At 40.7% G+C, this 19568-nt stretch overlaps 1 protein-coding gene across 1 annotated transcript in view; it reads right to left on the reverse strand.

Moving 5' to 3' along the window:
* Positions 1-307: 307 nt before the first annotated feature.
* Positions 308-19568, reverse strand: part of LOC101859339 (probable G-protein coupled receptor 139) — a 29606-nt gene continuing 10345 nt past the window's right edge. Inside the window, exon 3 of the mRNA XM_035970631.1 lies at positions 308-1505. Within this exon, the coding sequence (XP_035826524.1) occupies positions 1044-1505 (462 nt within the window). The 3' untranslated portion in view covers positions 308-1043. The remainder of the gene's footprint in view (positions 1506-19568) is intronic.

The raw sequence follows: 19568 nt of genomic DNA on the forward strand, positions 1-19568 counted from the left end.
GATTTTCCCAAACAAAAACTTGATTTGGAAAAAAAAAATCCATTTTTTATGTGGCACTTATAGAACGTTCGTGCAAAATACAATTGTGAGGCAGCGTGGTGGAATCAGGCTCTCGTCAATTTTTGGGCATGTAGAGTTATTGGTATCATCTTAAAGCTTGTTCACCTATCTTTATTTGGATGAGACAATTTACCCATTTATCTTAAATACAAGTCGAGATATTTGCGAATGAAGGAGGTGGGGGTCACCTGTTTTCAGAGGTAAAATTAGTGAGAAAATGACCGCCAAAGGTTAGTTATTTCTCTAGCTTAAGAGTCCGTGGTAACTGAAAAAATATTTTGTTGTACCTTTAATCAACATTTTTCAGAAATATCCACGCAGAAGTGAGTTCTTTAGTGAGCGTGAACGATGTTGAGCCAACAAACCTGCTGAAAAATGCAAGTTTCTTCACGTTGATTATTTTGAAGAGAGCCTGATTCCACCACGCTGCCTCACAATTCATTGATCTCCCGTCAATAGTCTCAAGGCACTCATCACAATTCACTCCACCGCGTCTCTTAACCGATATCCATTCACTGACCCACTCTTCTCATCTCTTTACTTATGTGCTCCGAATTCCGCCACAACAAACCATTATTACATCCTTATATTGGCGCCTGTTGAGCCCGTGTAATCCCAGTCAAATATGACAATATCGTAGAGCGATGCAGAAACACAGTATTCGCTTACTGTCAAATGACATCACACAAGTAACTTAAGCGTTTCTTCTGCACTGAGCGCCAAAAGTCTTTTGCGTCTAAGAAGGCTTGTTTTTCCCTATTGCCATCCTGCCAGCCGGCCTCTTTCTCCACCATTGTAGATGGACATAATTTGGCCTACAGAGGTCGAGGCTGAAGGCTTGTCCAGAAGGGACTACGTAGGCCAGCCTTAAGACGATGCCTGGATTAGCCTTACACCTGGCTCTCCAACAGTTGGGAATAAGCTAGGGCGTGGTCCTGCAGCAGTCCAGCACAAAACGTCACAAGCTCAACGCGTCGTGCTAGTCATACCTGGCTCTCCTGGCTGTTTGATGACCTCTGAACGTCATTGTACCTCGCCCCGCCCTTTCGCGAGCAGAACAGATGATTGCTGTGGTCTAAAGCAGGCGTCGCGTCCCTCCGACGAAAGATCGAGCACGCCAGACGTCGCACCACGTCTCGGAATTTCCTGCCTGTCGCGCAGTACAGCAGGAAGTTGACAGAGTGGTTTAAGTACATGAGGAGGGTGGCGAGGGTTCCGAAAAGGATGCCCTTCGCTTTTGTCTGGTCCGAGCTGCCGGCGCGATTGATGTAAGCACTGGCCAGAATGCTGGACACGTTCATGGGGAGAGTGGTCAGCAGGAAGGTGAAAGACACGGACAGTAGCATTACAGTCATGCGCAGACTGCTGGGGTCAATGACAGGAAGTGTGCTGCGGGGATCACGGCCGTTGAGGAGCTTTACCCTGGACTGAGATGCTCGACAAATCTGGGGATAGAAAGAGAAGCATTAATGTTTGGGAAGGGATCATTTATTTTTTGTTGTTTCTTTAAAGCGTCTACAAGCTTCATTATACTCAACGAGGTCCTCAGCATCTATGGTGCAATGGGTAGGCGCTTTCATGTTTCACATAAAATACGTGAGGTTTTTTCTGTTAGTAGAGGTTTTACGGCGCTCGCAACTGCAGAAGGTCATATTATGAGCGCCAAGGGGTGGATGTCAACAGAGAAGTCCTTACAGGGAATCAGACTTACTCTGCTCACCTCTCTATCTTCAACTGCTCAAAGTCTGCTTCAACTATCAAGGCACCCCAGAAATAGCGTGTCACAACAGTGTGACAGACATACAACATAAGTAAAGGAAAAAATGACAACAGTAACGATTAGGAAAGAAAAAGCAGCAGGTCCCTGTAGCAGGTCAGTCACAGTAATAAGCGTGACATTGATGAATCAGCCCATTTTACAATTACAATAATTCTACGGCGCATAGGAACTCGACATGTTAATGTCCCCCTCTTTGGGAATGGCCTAAAGACACTTCAGTCAGTGGTACCGCCCCGGGGATGATGTGAGTTTGATATCCCATGTGAGGACGTCATTTTATCGAGTACCTCCATCTGTTTTATCCACCCAGTGGAACAGAGTCGAAGGGGCGTCACCACACGGTAATGACCCAAGTTGTGCCGAGGAGGCCGTGAAACAGTTAAATCCCAAATAGGTCAATTGAAAGGCTGGTGTTACTCTGTGGAATTTTCAAGTTCTCATTTTTCTCCCGACCATGCTCCAAAAGCAAGTAATAGGAAACAAACTTACACCCCCTGCGCTTGTGTGGAGAAAGTTTCACATCGACAGTCATGTCTTTTCCAACTTATTTAATTCCAATTCCTGACCTCGCTCGTCGTATATCCTTCATTTATTTTTACTTTTATCCGCCGCTTATACTCTTTTGGGTGTCGCGGGAAGAAAGAGGCGTCTCTCTGGCACCAACCGGAGAGCTTGGGTCAGGAGGATGCCGTGGGTGGTTAGTGTTTCCCTGATTCCATCTATCCAGGTTTTTCTCGCCCCCCTCCCCCCTCTAGCCTTGCTGCTATCGAATTTTTTTATGTAGGCACATTCCTGCGTATATTAAAAAATTTTCATAATACCCTAATATGGGTGCAACCGTATAAGGTTAGCTGGAGGCAGCGTGGGTTCGGGGGGAGGCTTAAATAAAACAAGCTAAGGCTTATCATATCACCCACTCACTGTCTGCCAGGTTTCCCCGTGGGAGGAATAATGTTTCACCAGTGAAGAAGTTTGACGGCTGATCAATAAACCACAAGTTCTTATAAAGAGAACACCGGTTATCAGAATTGTTTGTCTTGTAACATGAATTAAAGGTTGTTCACATTCCCCGTAAAGTAGTTCCAGCGTGATTATTATTTGATCATAGTTGTTTAAGTTTGGCTGCATTTTTTACAAGGGGGGGGGGGGTGGTAAGCAATTAAGCCATTCATACAGAGGCGCAGGGGTGTTTTCCTGAAAGCTCTTGCCAAGAAGAAATGTTGCAACTCGTGTACATTGAAGCTCAGTGTTTTAGTTGTTTGATATGAAATATTATAATATAAAAGAAATGTCAACCGCAGCCACGAGCGAATTTCCTTCGGTTGTAAGACAATGGTTACATAATATCTTATTTTCGTTCCGATCGTTCAAAATAGCTACGGTGTGGCCATGCTAGGTCCCTCGAATGGCAGAGGAAGAACCTCTACACTTAGATACAAAGAGATGCCAATATTTACTCTAATCTTAACCCTATCCGTACGCCCTGTGGTCATTTTGTACCCCCGGGGTTGTATTCTTCACATTTCAAAATACTTTTAGTACAAAGATTTCTTTGAAACTTTCAGTATTTCTCCAAAAAAAAAAAATCATTTTGACTGACTGCTATGCACTGGAAAAAGTTTAATGTGTTCTGCGCGCTCATATGACCGTATGCAGTTGCAAGCGCCGTATAATACTTACCAACAAAAAAAAAAGACTGCTATGCAAAGCGTGCGGATCGGATTAACGAGCAGATTTTGTCTTTGGAAAATGGTGGCACAGAGTTCCCCACGTTATATGGATACGATAGTAAAACACGGCGTATGGATAGGGTTAAGTGGTGGCACAGAGTTCCCCACGTCGTATGAATACGATAGTATAACACGACGTACGGATAGGTGCAATTCCCTGGCCGAGGCCGGTTCGGTACGGCAGAGCTGCAGTATTCCCCGTGAAGCGGCTGCTTACTTGTTGGAGTGTTATCGTTAAATGTTAATATAGTGTAAACCGCATAGAGCTTGCTTTCGAGTGGGGACATGCGCTATTCAAATGCTATTTGTTATTATTATTATTATTATTATTATTGTTATTATTATTATAATATTATTATTATTATTATTATTATCATTATTATCATCATCATCATCATCATTATTGCTACTACTATTATTATTATTATTATTATTATTATTAGTATTATTATTATTAGTATTATTATCATCATCATCATCATCATCATTATTATTATTATTATTATTATTATTATTATTATTATCGCCAAAAACAAACACACAAAGAAATACAGGGAGTAGATAGCATAGATGTATATAAAACAAATACGTTCTTTCCCTAAATGATCATATTATTTAGAACTCAAAACACAACAAACGTGAAGGGAAAATAATAGGATATACCTTGGGATCCGTTGACAACAATTGGGATAATGATGACTTGGGATTATCGGGACAGTTCTTATTTCTCATTTATATATATATATATATACATTTTTGTTTTAATAATCGGATTTGAATTATTTTCTGGATTAATTACGCTAGAAATTATACGTGTGTGTGTGTGTTTGTGTTTGTGTGCGTGCGTGCGTGCGTGTGTGTGTGTGTGTGTGTGTGTGTTCGCGTGTGTGCGTGTGTGTGTGTTCGTGTGTATGTGTGTGTTTGTGTGTGTGAGTGTGTGTGTGTGTGTGTGTGTGTGTGTGTGTGTGTGTAAGCGTGTGTAAGTGTGTGTGTGTGTGTGTGTGTGTGTGTGTGTGTGTGTGTAATGTATGTAGATCAACGAGTACTAAATGCAGTGCAACATATTGCAGGCCTTAGCAGTTGTAGATCGACAGTCTAATCTTTGGCGGCTGACCAGTAAACACGTCTTACTTTACAATATTTACAATGATTCCTAACTCCACGTTACCGCAGTATCTATTCGGAGACGTCTCCGACGGAGACAGACCAATCAAAATGCTTTGTGCCGCTAGACCAAGTTAAAAAATCTGGGTGGAAACCGGGGGCGGGGGGGAGGGGGCTGTTTTAACCCATAATTTGATATTATACAGTCATATATGAAATTTTCTTGAAAATAATTGATTTGCGACAGTTTTAGTGGCTACATGAGTGATCTGCAGCAAACGACACTCAGTTTGACCCCCAAAATAGTGCATCTGTGTGCGGGAGTGTGTCTCCGAATGGTTCCTGGGTGCTCGCTGGAGACGTCTCCGAATATCTTCTGCCCCAAGCTACCGTTCCCATTGAAATACTCATATGTCAACAACATAGATCTCGGTGCATTAATTGAGACCAAAGCATTCCTTGTTGAAGCAGTTGAAATGAAAAGTAAGACAGTCATCTAAAATATGTTGAGGTTATGATCTGCCGTCCAACACTTTGCCATTCATTTTTTGCAAAAAAACCGCATTCTTCCGTTATCCCATAGGTCTTCCACCGTAGTGGGACTCTGCTGTAACGAGATAATAATGTTGTGTTTCTTCTGGTGTTACAGTGTATCCATGCTCCATCTTCCACACACTCCTCTTTCTCTCTCCCCCCTTTCTCTCTCTCCCTCCCCTATCTCTTTCTCTCTCTTTCTCTCTCTTTCTCTCTCCCCCCCCCTCTCTCTCTCTCTTTCTCTCTCTCTCCCTTTCTTTCTCTTTCTCACACAAACACATGTACCCAAAACCAATCTGCTTTTCTTGTCTGGTATACATTGCCCAGGATATAAACCATCAACAGGAAGAGACGAAACTGCTTGCCTGTCTGATTCACTGTCGACCAAAGAATCGATGGTGCGACGCAAAATCGGAATGAATTCATATCATTTAAGGCATCTGCATCTCTTCTTTGATGCCAGTTTCAGCATTCGTAACGTTTGGTGCAAGTTGAAACACTGACCTGTCCTAGACTATTTCCAGGCTCTCATTTTCTTTTTATGCCCACTCACATCGGCAAATTAGCTTTAAAGAAATGTATTCACTCAACGTTCTCATTCATCTCAAAAGCATCATACTCATCTAGTCATCAACGAACATCTCTTCATTGCCATTAAATCCAGCACGGATCTTATTTCGTAACTTTTCTTTTCATCCCATACGTTTTGGTGTTTCAATGTTTCTTAGTTATTGCCTTTTTATTTTCTTCCAGTATTCTCCATTGCTCTTTCCCCCATTTTAGTTATTTACTTTTTTCCATTTCTTTCTTTCCTTTAGCATTTTTAAACTGTCCTCTCGCTTCACATTTTTCTTCCATAAGTTGAACTTTTGCTTTTATCTCTTTTCCATGCTAATATTTTCTTTGACATTGTCGGTCTCTATGCCACTTTCAGGTCAGAATTATAGGGCATTACCTTCATCTCTGCCGTGCCTGGCCATGCTAATTCATACGAAATTGGCTTGAATTCAACAGGACCACGTACGTTTTTCAGTTGAAAATGATCTAATCAATAATATTATTTCAGGCATGCACAAAATATGTGACGTTTATGGATTCTACTTGTTAAAACGTCCTTTACATAATCTTGCCAAATCAACAAGATAAATAGGGTTAAAACTACTCACCCTAAAACTTCAGAAGCCAAGTTATGGAAGCTCGAGATAGCGCATGCCGAAAATGTCACCATCGTTGGGAAGTAGAACATACGTGGGAGAGAATTTGAAAGGTTCATAGACCTAGGGGAAAGCCACTCTAAGCAGATAGGGCTTCGTAAGGACCATAAAAGGATCACGAAAGGGCCGCTAGAGTATCTTATAGAACATTGTCGCAGTCAGGTCCGTCGCACTTTGGTCTCTCCGTGTTATTACAACATGGGACTTTCGCTTAGATAATATATTTTGTTTCATTAAAAAGGCATGTCAATGTTTATTGGCAGACCACGGCATGTTAAAATATATCATCGTCATTGCCTTCCTCCCCAGGCAGGGTATAGGCCACATACAAGGTCCTTCTATTTTTCTCTGTCTTGGGCCATCCTTCCCAGCTCGTTCCAAGTGAGCTTTATCTCTCTCATGTCCCTTTCCACGCATCTCCTCCATGTTTCCAGTGGCCTACCCCTGCCTCCCGCACCCTGTGCGTTCATCTGCAGTGACTGTCTTGTGTTGTTTCCGTTAAAATACAGAACACATAAAAAATACATGTAAACTTTTTCTGTGTGGGGGGGGGGGGGGGGGGAGGGGGGGATAGAAGCTCTTGCTGGGTTGGCATTCCTCAGTCAAGAGAACCAAGATTAGATTCTAAGCCGAAGGATTCATTTTCTCAGTATTATAGCTTTTGTAACCTTGGACCTTGCTAGTACTGGTTCTGATGAAAATATAACTGGTATTCGCTGTCTTTTTCTCTCCTGTTCCTTGAAACCTTAGTCATCATTTCATCCGACGAGGAGGTGATTATAATACGCCTTGGTCTTAAGCTTTTCAGAAATGGAGATGTTGGTGTCGTTTTATAAAATGGTGTTAAAGAAAGCATATGAAGACTCGTCGTAAAAATGATTATTTTTCTTTTCAGATTTATTAGGCCTACCGCGACCGAGACATATTTTGAACTAAGGAAAATAATGGAAACTTGTTTTCACATAATCCCTTCAGACCCATTTCAAATATCTTGTTTCCAATCGATAGAGTACAAGACATATTGCGCGATTTTTTTTTCTGGACGCTGCTGCTGCAATAACTTATTAGTTACTCATTTCTTGTACCTCGACGGCGGGATTATTTTCTTTTGTGATGTATCCGGAATCTGAACGGCAAGATGTTACAGATTGTCATGATGACTCAATATCTGCTGTTGAGCATCGTGGGGGAATACGGTGGTCACTAAAACAATGCTATCGAAGAAACTGACATTTTCCAGCCCGTTGAGAAGTTTAATCTTATCCGTACACCCTGGGGTTATTTTATACCCCCGTGGTTGTATTCTTTACATTTTAGAATATTTCCAGTGCGAAGATCTCTTTGAAACTTTCAGTATTTCTCAAAAAATCATTTTGACAGACTGCTGCTATTCAAAGCATCGGATTAACGAGTAAATTTCCTCTTTGGAAAGTGGTGGCACAGAGTTCCCCACGTCGTATGGATATGATAGTAAAACACGACCTACGAATAGGGTTAATTGACTATTTGGTTTTAGGACCAACGTCTTTTATGCCCATTAAAAACTTATCCCTGCTGGATCTTACTGAAATACGCTGACCAAAGGCAACAGCCCCCCCCCCCCCAAACAAAACAAACAGCAACAACACAACAACAATAATAATACAGTTTTCCAGAACACAACAGTTTTGAAAGTCCCCAAACCTTGGCAAACATTTTTCTCATTAACTTTACCCCTGACACCAGGCCAATCACAAAATTGGTATCTCGGCTTTTTTTCCAAGATACATGTATTTTTCCTCGACATCAAGACAAATTAATGAAGAGCGGCTTTCAGCATGGACCTGGCTTGACAAGGATAGTTTTATATTTTTGACATCCGTACCATTCCCAAAAGACAAAATCTCTTCAAAGTTAATTAAGTATCTTTTCTATGCTAGAGCTAGAGTAGTGTCCAATCCTTATAAAAAAATTGTCAAACTTTATGGAAACAAATGGATGAGCAGTGAATAGAATACGAAAACAAAAGAGACACGTTGAAAGCTTGAGTAGATCTAATATATTCATAATTACACAAAAAAGCCAAAAACTTTCAAACACAATTTCACGGAACAATGGTAATGGTTCTAAAGCACAAGACAATCTATAGGTGAGAATAGAGTCAAGAGCAAAAGAATGGCCTTCGGAATCAGATGTGATTGATCACTTCGCCACCTTTACTGGGATTTTTGTAATCGTAATAAATCATACAGGACTATCTCGATTAAACGACCCGTGGTTGAAGTAATAAGGTATTTCGTAAATGCATTTTCTAGTTTGGAACAAATGAGCAACAACGATACATTTTTTTTCAAGTATATCTTCGTACTAAGATTTATCCTCCTGTAACATGTGTAGCAAAATGCACATGCAATACCATTGAAATTTCGAATAGGGGGGGTGCAAATTCTGGTGTCTCGATCTCACACTCTATTTTTGACTGTGGGCTAACTCAGCAGTGCCCACAACAAGAGGCAGCGACATGAAAATATTTGACTCCACACTTACATTATATATAAAGTCAATAATATGAATAAACCGTTTGGTGGGTGGTTGGCGGATGCTCTGGTGTGGTTTGCTCCATCTTTCCTATGAAACATCTGTCGTCCTTATCTCCCCTTCTTCTTTTTTTATATTTGTTTCTCTCATGTAACACCTCTAATCTTCTAACGCTCGTATGGCCTTATGCAGTTGCGAGCGCCGTAACACCTTTACTAAAACTAAACTGATCCTTTTGAGACTAGTCTATCAATCTAATAATATTTTGAACTCCTTTCCATTACTTACTTCCCCCTAATACCCCCTCCCAACCCCACCCCTCACCAAAAGACCACCACTATCATGAAATCTTGGGGTTCAAGCATGAAACAATTGGCACTACAAAGCTACTGCATTCCACAAGAACACACAACAGGAAACTCCAATTAACCTATCCGTACGTCGTGTTTTACTATCGTAACCCTACGACGTGGGGAACTCTGTGCCACCACTTAACCCTATCAGTACGTCGTGTTTTACTATCGTATCTATACGACGTGGGGAACTCTATGCCACCACTTAACCCTATCCGTATGTCGTGTTTTACTATCGTATCCATACGACGTGGGGAACTCTGTGCCACCACTTTCCAAAGAGGAAATATACTCGTTAATCCCATCCGTACGCTTTGCATAGCAGTCTGTCAAAATGATTTTTTGAGAAATACTGACAGTTTCAAAGGGATCTTGGCACTAGAAGTATAGTATTCTAAAACGTGAAGAATACAACCCCGGGGGTACAAAATGTCCCCAGGGCGTACTGATAGGGTTAAATAACTAATGTCAGCTTTTCACCCTCAAGAAATCCAAAGTCACTAACCATTCCAAAACCAGGGCCCCAAAGAGAATAACCTTGTCTCATTATACTCCTGCATGCAACATGCTATGAACACCCTTCCGCTTAACGCCGTGAGACCGAAGATAAGCTCTGGCACCATGGTCTTTATCCCAGAGCCAGTGACCAATTGTACAAAACATGAATATTCATTTGAATTTGCATAAAAGCGTTGGTAATCAGGGACGGGCATGCCTTTATTTACACAAATTGGGTATACGGAAGACTAGCGTTTTTTTATGAGTATTCATTGTGGTTGTCTTTTGTTTTTTGTTGGGTTTCTTTTTTTGTGTGTGGGGGGGGTAGTTTTCAGGGTCACGGTCTCATAATGTTGCTTGTAGTGAGTTTCCCAAGTCTGCGGCATTCTCCTACTATGTATGTATATGCTAGTTCTTGAGTAAAGGTATATATGATACTCGTAAATTACTTTTGAGACTGGTATAATGTACCACATAGCAATGTTACATATCATGACTAAAATGAGAAGAATGACCATCAGTTACTACCGCTCAGACGATACACATTTTAAAAAGTTTCAGTAAGTTTTTTAAGACACTTGCAACACAATAAGTGCCGAAAATTAGAGGAGTTACAAGGGAGTAACAAACCAGAACAGAAGGAGGGGGGGGGGGGGATAAGGACGATAGATGTTTGGTAGGAGAGCAAACCACACCAGAGCACCCGCCAACCACCCGCATAGGCATTTTGGTACTTCATTAGGTCCAAGACGACTCAAACAAACGCAATTTTGAAACTAAATCAGAACAAAAACAACTCAAACTGACGTATTTTGATGCTGCGTCAGGTTACAGGTCACAGCCAAAATCCGAGCATGTTCTTTTGAATCGATTGAAGCAGCTTTATTAACGGCAGACACTCCTGAGAAGACTTAACTTTTTATGGACAGTAATCATACAGTTTGTGGTGGTTTCCTGGTATTTTAAAAAAAATTGGTAATTAGGATAATTCTGATGCACTCTTCGGCCCTTAAATCCAAACTACTCATCAAATTATGTATATATATATATATGTGTGTGTGTGTGTGTGTGTGTGTGTGTGTGTGTGTTTGTGTGTGTGTGTGTGTGTGTGTGTGTGTGTGTGTGTGTGTTTGTGTGTGTGTGTGTGTGTGCGTGAGGCAGCGTGTTGGAATCAGGCTCTCGTCCAAATAATCAGTCAAGAAATTGGCATTTTTCCGCAGGTTTGTGAATTTTTATCAAATTTTTGTTCTTTGGCTCAGCACCTTTCATGCCCATTAAAGAACTCATTTGTGTGTGGATTTTTCTGAAAAACGTTGACTAAAGGTACAAAAAAAGTAAATTTTCAGTTACCACGGACTCTTAAGCTAAGGAAATAACTAATTTTTGGCGGCCATTTTCTCACTAATTTTACTCCAGAAAACAAGTGACCCCACACCTCCTTCTTTTGCAAATATCTCGACCTGTATTAAAGGTAAATGGATATTCTTTCAGCCAAGTAAAGACAAGTGAACATGCTTTAAGATGATAATAATAACTCTACATACCCAAAAATTGACGAGAGCCTGATTTCACCCCGCTGCCTCACACACACACACACATCTCTCTCTCTCTCTCTCTCTCTCTGTATATATATATATATATATATATATATATATATATATATATATATATATATATATATATATATATATATATATATATATATCATATACACATACACCGAGTCAGACTGGTGTCTCTTGCCTGAAAAAGTTCTAAATGTTGCATAACAAATTATCGGACATTGCCTCTATTATTAGTAGCAGCATTTATATTTTTAATTATTAAAGATTTGGCAGATGTATGAGTGGACGAAATTATAGCCGAGACAAATGTTGAAAACTTCCCATAAGCACAGTTGATATTCTACAGACACAACATTTATGAGATTGAACACATATTAAATTATGATAAATATATTATTGTAACCCCCGCCCCCGCCCCATAGAACTTTATTTTTCAGAGAAAATCAGAATAACCCCCCCTCCCCCCCCCCAACAACCGCATAATGTATGGTTTACAGAGGTTTTTTCGGTGCAAACGCCCGTATTGAACGCCTAGTCAAGGGATCATTTTGCCCCAGTGTTCAGAAAATTGAAGACCTCTAGGCTGATCAGACTTATTTAAACCCCTCATCTTCTCATTTTGCGGTTTCAAGATCTAGATCAATGCAAGCAGGACATAATTGTTGGTTTAGAGATTTAAAAAAACAAAAACATCGAAATTTATGAAAATCTGGATTTTTCTAGCATGAGTCGAAAGCTGCGTCTGCCTTTTACTTTTAGTGTTTAGAAGATCCGACCATTGCCCTGTCAGACAGGCGGACACACTTAGTTGCCGATTAAGAAATTGATTTGGATTTTTTTTCCTGGCAGTATACAAGCTTCTGGTGAAGGCGCAGCTCAGAAAGGACATATTTGGGTCGCGTGAAATCATATGCGAAAACGTTTTAACGTGGTTTAGTAATTGGAAAGGGAAATGGGTGGATTTACTTTTACATAAATATTTCCCTTCGAATGACGTAAATCTGAATGTAACGTCTAGTTTATCGGACATTAACCTTTAACAGAAAGGAAAGAGTAGGCAAACATTATGTAAAATTAGATGTCTTTCCAAAAAAAATTGTTTCTCATTTCTTCCAGGGTTATTGAACCTTCTTAGCCCAATTATCTCCCCAAGAAAAAAAGGGGTAACCGTTCGGAATGCTTCAACCGAATGACTGCCCTTGTCTGTCGTAACAGGGCGTGGAAATTGGTAAGAATAAACTTTTCCCCTCTATCTAGTACTTATTGGACCTAGTTCGGACATTTGGGGTCTAAAGAGAACCCATATTATTTTGAGCAATTTCAAGAGCTTTGACCCACATCTTACCTTCATTTGACGTTACAGTGATATTATGCAGTTATGCCAATACGTCCATCCAAATATGACACATAAAGATATACCCACTTCAACATTTCCTTAGCCAAATTCAAGGTGACCAGCTTCGCAGGACATTAGGATACAGAACGATACGCCCAGAAGTAAGTCAAATGTGATAGTAAAAAGATGTAGGCGGACCAGACCACACTAGATGGCAAGACGTGGGTTTTCTTATTTTTTCTACGCCACTTCCGTCCCACTTCATTTATTTCACGAGTTATGTGTTCGCGTTGTAGACAGTCTGAGATATGACGCTGCTAGTCTAAAAAATAACTGAGATTTAATTTTTTAGGGGGAAAATAAATCTTTAGATCAGAGGAAACAAAACTAGGTACATCGACTCATGAAACTTATCAAACTAATTTGCGTCTTTCGTTTTCCCCAGAACTTGGAGAGACCGAGCATACGCCAGCTAGCTACGAACTGTTGGTTACATCTTCTTATAACAAAACCAATACATTTAGAGAAAAGGCTTCATGATTTCGTTCGTGTCTCTGTCGCTAATGGAAATGACATAATCACAAGAAAAATTGACGTAATAACAGAATGCGTCTCAATAGGACTGTCCCTGGGTCGGGAAATTTCCCACTCGACAACCACAGAAGACACCCAGATACCATACGAAGGTAGACTGGCTCAGTTGAGGGTTGTCATGAGATAGATATAAACTAATTAACCCACCATCAGCATCTGTCTTTTCATTTTTTGTTTTTCTTGAGTTCCTTTCTTTACGTTTCAGAATATTGCATCCCAAATATTGAGCACATGAGAATTATTATTATAATCTAATCTTGCTCTTCAGAATTCTACCTAATAATACTAATGTATGCAAAGGACGTTTTCTTTAAAACATTTACTTCACCAAAACATGGTGACAACCAGTCACAAAGAAGCATAATAGAGACAGACAGACAGACAGACAGACAGACAGACAGACAGACAGACAGACAGACAGACCTAGCAGTATTCTAAACATTACGAAGTTCTATTGAAGTAAGAGATATGAGCTTATTATTTGCTAACTCATTATACAATTTCAAAGCAAAAAAACCGGCAAGAACAGCAGCGCCAACAGCAAAAACAATAGCAACCACAACAACAATAACGACAACAACAACAGCATCAACAACAACAACAACAACAACATCAACAACAACAACAACAACAGTCGCTTCAGAAGCAGCTCTGCAGCAGCAACACCCAAAGAATAAATTTAAAAAATGCAGCGAAACTACAGCAACAAAATACGTCTCTAGCAGTGCTGACAAACAGACAACAAAAGAAACCCAGCGAAAGAACAGACTCGTTTAACTGGGTATAAACGAAATTGCGCAACAACCTAAGCCGCCAAGAGAACCATTTCGAACTGCGTAGCTTATTTTTCCCCAGATTTCCAGAAGGTTTTACGTATAGTCTGGTACCTCCAGATTGAGCGCAATTGATTTGACATGTCGACCACACCACTGAAATCTTCATTGCCCATCACAGGTGATTGGTGGAACAAGATCCATTACTAAATTACCACACCGGAACTTTGGTTTCTGCCTGGACAAACATCCCTGATCATTCGGTGCCCCCCATCCTCCTCCCTCCTCCATCCCTCCTCCCTTCCTCCCCCCGCCCCCCCCCCTCCGAGGGCCAAATCATCCTAGCTTAACCCTTCCTCCCCTGGTATTGTGTCCATCCAACCAAAAACATAAACAAGGGAATCCATCCCGTTCATAATGATCTAATGAATTTAGACATTTAGACCAAGCTTACGATGTCCGGTTTAAAAAATAAAAACCCCTTTCAATCATTCTCCACACCCGCCTGTATTTTTTTGCTGTGTATAAAGTTTACACACTACAAGATCCTTTTAATATGCCGACAGTTTGATTTTTTTAATCTTTTAAATGGAAACACGATGGGATCATTTGGGTCACGTAGACCAGTGGTCGTTAACCTGGGCGACATCCTCCGCTAATGTGACTAGTCGGCCATTTTGGTATTTTGGTGTGCGATGGTGATCGCCCTTATAGTGACATAATATTATTAATTAATGCTCCGCTCGGAAATACGACGTGTGGGCGGAGTGAACACTTTAGCCGCTTGTAGATGGAAAAAGTGGACGTTTTTGTTTTGTTTTAGTAGAGGTTTTACGGCGCTAGCAATTACATAAGGTCATATGAGCGCCAAGGGGCAGGTGTTAACAGAAAAGTCCTCACCAACAGCACAAAGTCTGCTTCGTCTATCAAGGTACCCCGCAAAATAGTGGGTCACAAGAGTGTTACAAACATACAAAAGAAGTAGAGGGAAAATGACGATGGTAAGGATTAGGAAAGAAAAAGCAGTTGCAGTTCAGGCATAGTTATGAGCATGTCATTGATGAATCAGCCTAGTTACAATTTCAATTGTACTGTGCATAAGAACTCGAGAAGTTAATGTCCCCTTTGGAAATGGCCTAAAGACACTTCAGTCAGTAGCACCACCCGGGGGGGGGGGGGGGGGGGGATGGACGTTGGCATTACAATTCCTGACAAGTGCTTACTAGGACAAAATAAAGTACTAATGACGCATGATATTTTTTTTTAAAAAGTAGTTGAGATCTATTAGGGTCTTACAGTAATTCCGTGCCAAGTTTACCACATTACGCAACAAAGGCTGCATTGCTCGAACCGCGTTTTACACATGTGAAGCATCGTGGTGAAATCAGGCGCTCGTCAAAATAATAAAATCGAAAAAACTGCCATTTTTCTACCCGTTTGGCATTTTTATCGAATTTTGTTTTGGGGTGGGATGGGGGTTGTCTCAACACCTTTAAGATGCATTTAAAAACACATTTCTGTATAGATTTTACTGAAAATGTTGATTTAAGGAACAAAAAGGGAAACTTGCAGTTTCTATAAGGACTCTCAAGCTTTGGAAGTCCCCAAACGTTGGCGACCATTTTCTCGCTAATTATACTTCCGAAACCAGGCGACCCTCACTTCCTTCAATCGCAAATATCTCGACTTCTATTCATGATAGATTAGTACTTTTTTTCACCGAAAGCTACACAAATCGACAAGCTCTAAAAGGATACCAATAATTCAAATTGCCCAAAAATTGACGAGTGCCTGATTTTACCACGTTATGACACATATCATAAGGAATTTTGTTGACTGGAAAGGGGGGTTGGGGGGGGGGACATTGCCCATATCTTGCAGTTTAGTTCCTGACCTTGCTTCATCAGACTCAGACATTCATCTATCCGGAGGTTCGTAAGGCGACATATAGCAGGTAAGAGTTTCCAGAAGGTGATAATCTTGTCAAGGGCCTCTCAAATTGGCTGTATTTTTGGTACCAGTTTTTGTAAAGTAGAGAGATCGGGGAGGGGGGGGGGTATCTTATTCTCTGATCAACTGCTGGAGGATTGCATCGACCTTCAGAAGACTGTAAATACGTAGCTGTGTAATGATACTACAAAACGCGTAAAAAAAAATTCACATTGATATAAATTAATAATCTGTAATCATTTTCACCTACTTTTCGGATAGTTTCTCCCCGGTTATATCGAGACAAACAGACAGACCCAGTCCAGAAGCGGAAAGGACGTTCTGAATAATGGGATTAACAGGACATGAACGAATATTGAATTTGTTGCGTGGATCTTATTGGCGTTGACAGTCATAGGCCTTCTCGGCCAGCAAAGGCAGCCACGAATGAGATAGCTATAGCATTAGGAGAATAATTGTTTCCTGTTAAATGTAGCAAATTTTGAACATTTGCCTCGGAGGTCCCCTGAATAAGCCCCCCCCCCCCTCTCCCCCTTTTTTTTTAAAGGCGGTGAGAATACTGTTGTTCTACTAAGAATCCAGTATCTAGGTCAGTGCCTTTTTGTCATTCGATTCCTTCACAGAGAGCAGAATTGTCTTATTGCGTAGTTTCTTTAGTCCAGTAGTTGGCAACCTTTTTGTAGCCAGCACTCATTTCTGTCACCTTGAAAAGGCTAACATTTAGTACCGCCCCCACGACATGAGTTCCAAGCACGACGTAATATAACTCTCTTCCTACGCGATCTTCACTGTCCGCCAAAAAGACCAAACTGCCCACTTGTCGCAATACTGCCCTGGTTGACAAGCATTGCTTAGATATTTTAGTTTAGTTTTGGTGAGAGTTTTACGGCACTTGCAACACAATAAGGTCATATAAGTGCCGAAGAATAGATGTGTTACAAGAGAGTAACATACACAAAACAGAAGGGGAAGAGATAAGGACGATAGATGTTTGATAGGAAAGAAGGAGCAAACCACACCGGAGCACCCGCCAACCACGCACTGGCTTAGATATAAAGAGTCGGATTTTGCAAAGACTGGTAGACCACTAGACATAATGTATCCCTACCTTTACCTTAATCGTGACACACACAATTTCTAGGTTTTAGCCGTCCTGGTTTTTTGAAACCACGATCGGTACATGAAAATGAAGCTTTATTTCTGTACCCAAAGGGTGTTTCACTTAGAATAAGTAATGATTTATGGTGTTGACTGAAGCGTTCAACAAGAAACAAATAATAGGAATAACTAGGTTGTCTGTAATAAAAATTTCGTAAAACATTTTCTATTAAAATTATGAATGTACCCCCCTTGCCTTTCTTGTGGTACACACAAGTTCTTAGCTGAGGCCGTTTTCATCAATTGAAAACACTTTCAGGGCATGAAACAGAAGCACCATTTTTGTACTCTAAAAGTGTTTTCACTATGTAGAAGTTATGGAGTACGGTACTGACCGAAGCGTTCAACAAGAAACAAATTAAACAGTAGGAATAGCGAGTTGTCTGTAGTAATTTCATAAACCATTTACTATTATTATTATTAAAGTATCCCCCTGGCTTTCTCGTGGCATGTACAAGCTCTAGGTTTTGGCTGTCCTTGTCAACTGAAACGACGTTTGGTACGTGAAACTGAAGCCTTTTTTCTGTAGCCGAAGAGTGTTTTCCCTAGGTAAAAGGTATGGTGCATGGTGTTGACTGAAACGTTCAAAAAATAAAAAGAAGCGATTAATAGGAATAACTAGTATTCTGTAATAAAATTTCATAAACCACTTATCTTTAATATTATTATTGTATCCCCCTTGCCTTTCTTGTGGTACACAAGTTCTTAGCTTTGGTCGTTCTAGTCTATTGAAACCACTTTCAGTGAATGAAACTGAAGCACAATTTTTGTACTCAAAGAGTGTTTTCACTACGTAAAAGGTACGATGCACGGTGTTGACTGAAACGTAAAAAAAAAAAAGAAACGAATAATAGGAATAACTAGTTGTCTGTAGCCTCTTCAACCATTTACCATTTACCACAATAATTGTGTCACGACTTGGTGGGATCAGGCTCTCGTCAATTTTCTCGCATGTTAGTTAATGATATCAACTTAAAGTTTGTTAATTTATATTGCTTTCGATACAATTTTAACCCATAAATCATGAATAAATGTCGAGATATTTGCAACTGAAGAAGGGAGGGGTGACCTGCTTCCAGAGGTAAAATCAGCAAGAAAATGACCGCCAAAGTTTGGTAACTTGCATACTTTGAGAGTCCTCGGAAAGGCTTTTAGTTAGCGGGTTTTCAGTAAAATTTCACACAGAAATGTTTCTTAATAGACATGTGTTGAGCCCACCCCCCCCCCCCCCCCCCCCCCCCAACCATAATTCGGTAAAAATTGCTAGTACCAAACAGGGGGAACAAATGCCGATTTCTTCTATTTCATTATTTTGACGACCGCCTGATTTCACCACGATGCCTTACATATTATTTTGCCAGGAAGTCACCTTGCACCATGGTCCGTGCGGGCGGCAGCAGACCAAGAGCTCTATCTCACGCACGTGCAAAGGCGTGACTGGAGGGCGGATAAAAAAAGAGAGAAAATTGTGCCACTTTTGCAAAGCCAATTTGAATTAATGAGACTGTCTGGCTTCGGTTCGTGGACTGAAATTGAGCTTTTATTTCTTTTTTTAAGTTAAAGGTCTTTTCCACGACCTTAGAACTAGAGGTGGTTTAATAGTGAGGTCACCGTACTTATAGAAATCAATGGTGACCTGAATCTATGGTAAATGTTGGGAAAGCAAATAATTAAAGAATATCATGACGGATGCTTTGAGGTAAACACGTCAAAGATGTCATTCATTTTGATTCTCGTGAACCAGCTGCTTGAAGTTGATTTGGAAGATACAGGGAAACATTAAACAGTTTCAAATCTGTCGATATCACAAAAACCCACCTTTTCAACCAGAGCCACGTCCCAATAAAAAGCTATGAACGTCAAAACGGGCCACTTTCCATTTGTTACCTTTCTGTAACGTGTCCTATGTTGGGCAGTCACACTGTAGGTTATAACAGGGGTGAAACCATCAAACCCTTTACACGTACACACTTTTTTTTTGTAAGTGTTTTACGGCGCTCGCAAATGCATAAGGTCATAGGATCGCGCAAGACTCACCAAACATTTTCAGTAGGTAGGAAATTTTGAATTTTGCTCGGGTGGCGACCGAAGCCTACTGTTATCGATTTTAGACCACCAAGGGATCTTTAACTTTCGCAACTAGAAACATGGGACCTCCGAGATTTTTCGCCCTTGTCCGAGAAGGCTAGGTGTACATCTTTCCTCCCAGAAGATTAGGAGTGTGGTTGAAAGATAGCAGTAAGAAGGAGCCAAGGAGTAGCAGTAGAAAGGCTAAAGAAAGAGTCAGGAGCCCAGAGGAGGGGGCAAAGCAGGTGAGGGGGTGGGGGCAGAAAATGGAGATGAAAGCAGAAGACAGATCATTGCTAGAGAGCAAAAAATGACGTGAAAGGAGACAATTTTAG

This window comes from Aplysia californica, unplaced genomic scaffold, assembly GCF_000002075.1.
Source record: "Aplysia californica isolate F4 #8 unplaced genomic scaffold, AplCal3.0 scaffold00297, whole genome shotgun sequence".
Taxonomy (NCBI): domain Eukaryota; kingdom Metazoa; phylum Mollusca; class Gastropoda; order Aplysiida; family Aplysiidae; genus Aplysia; species Aplysia californica.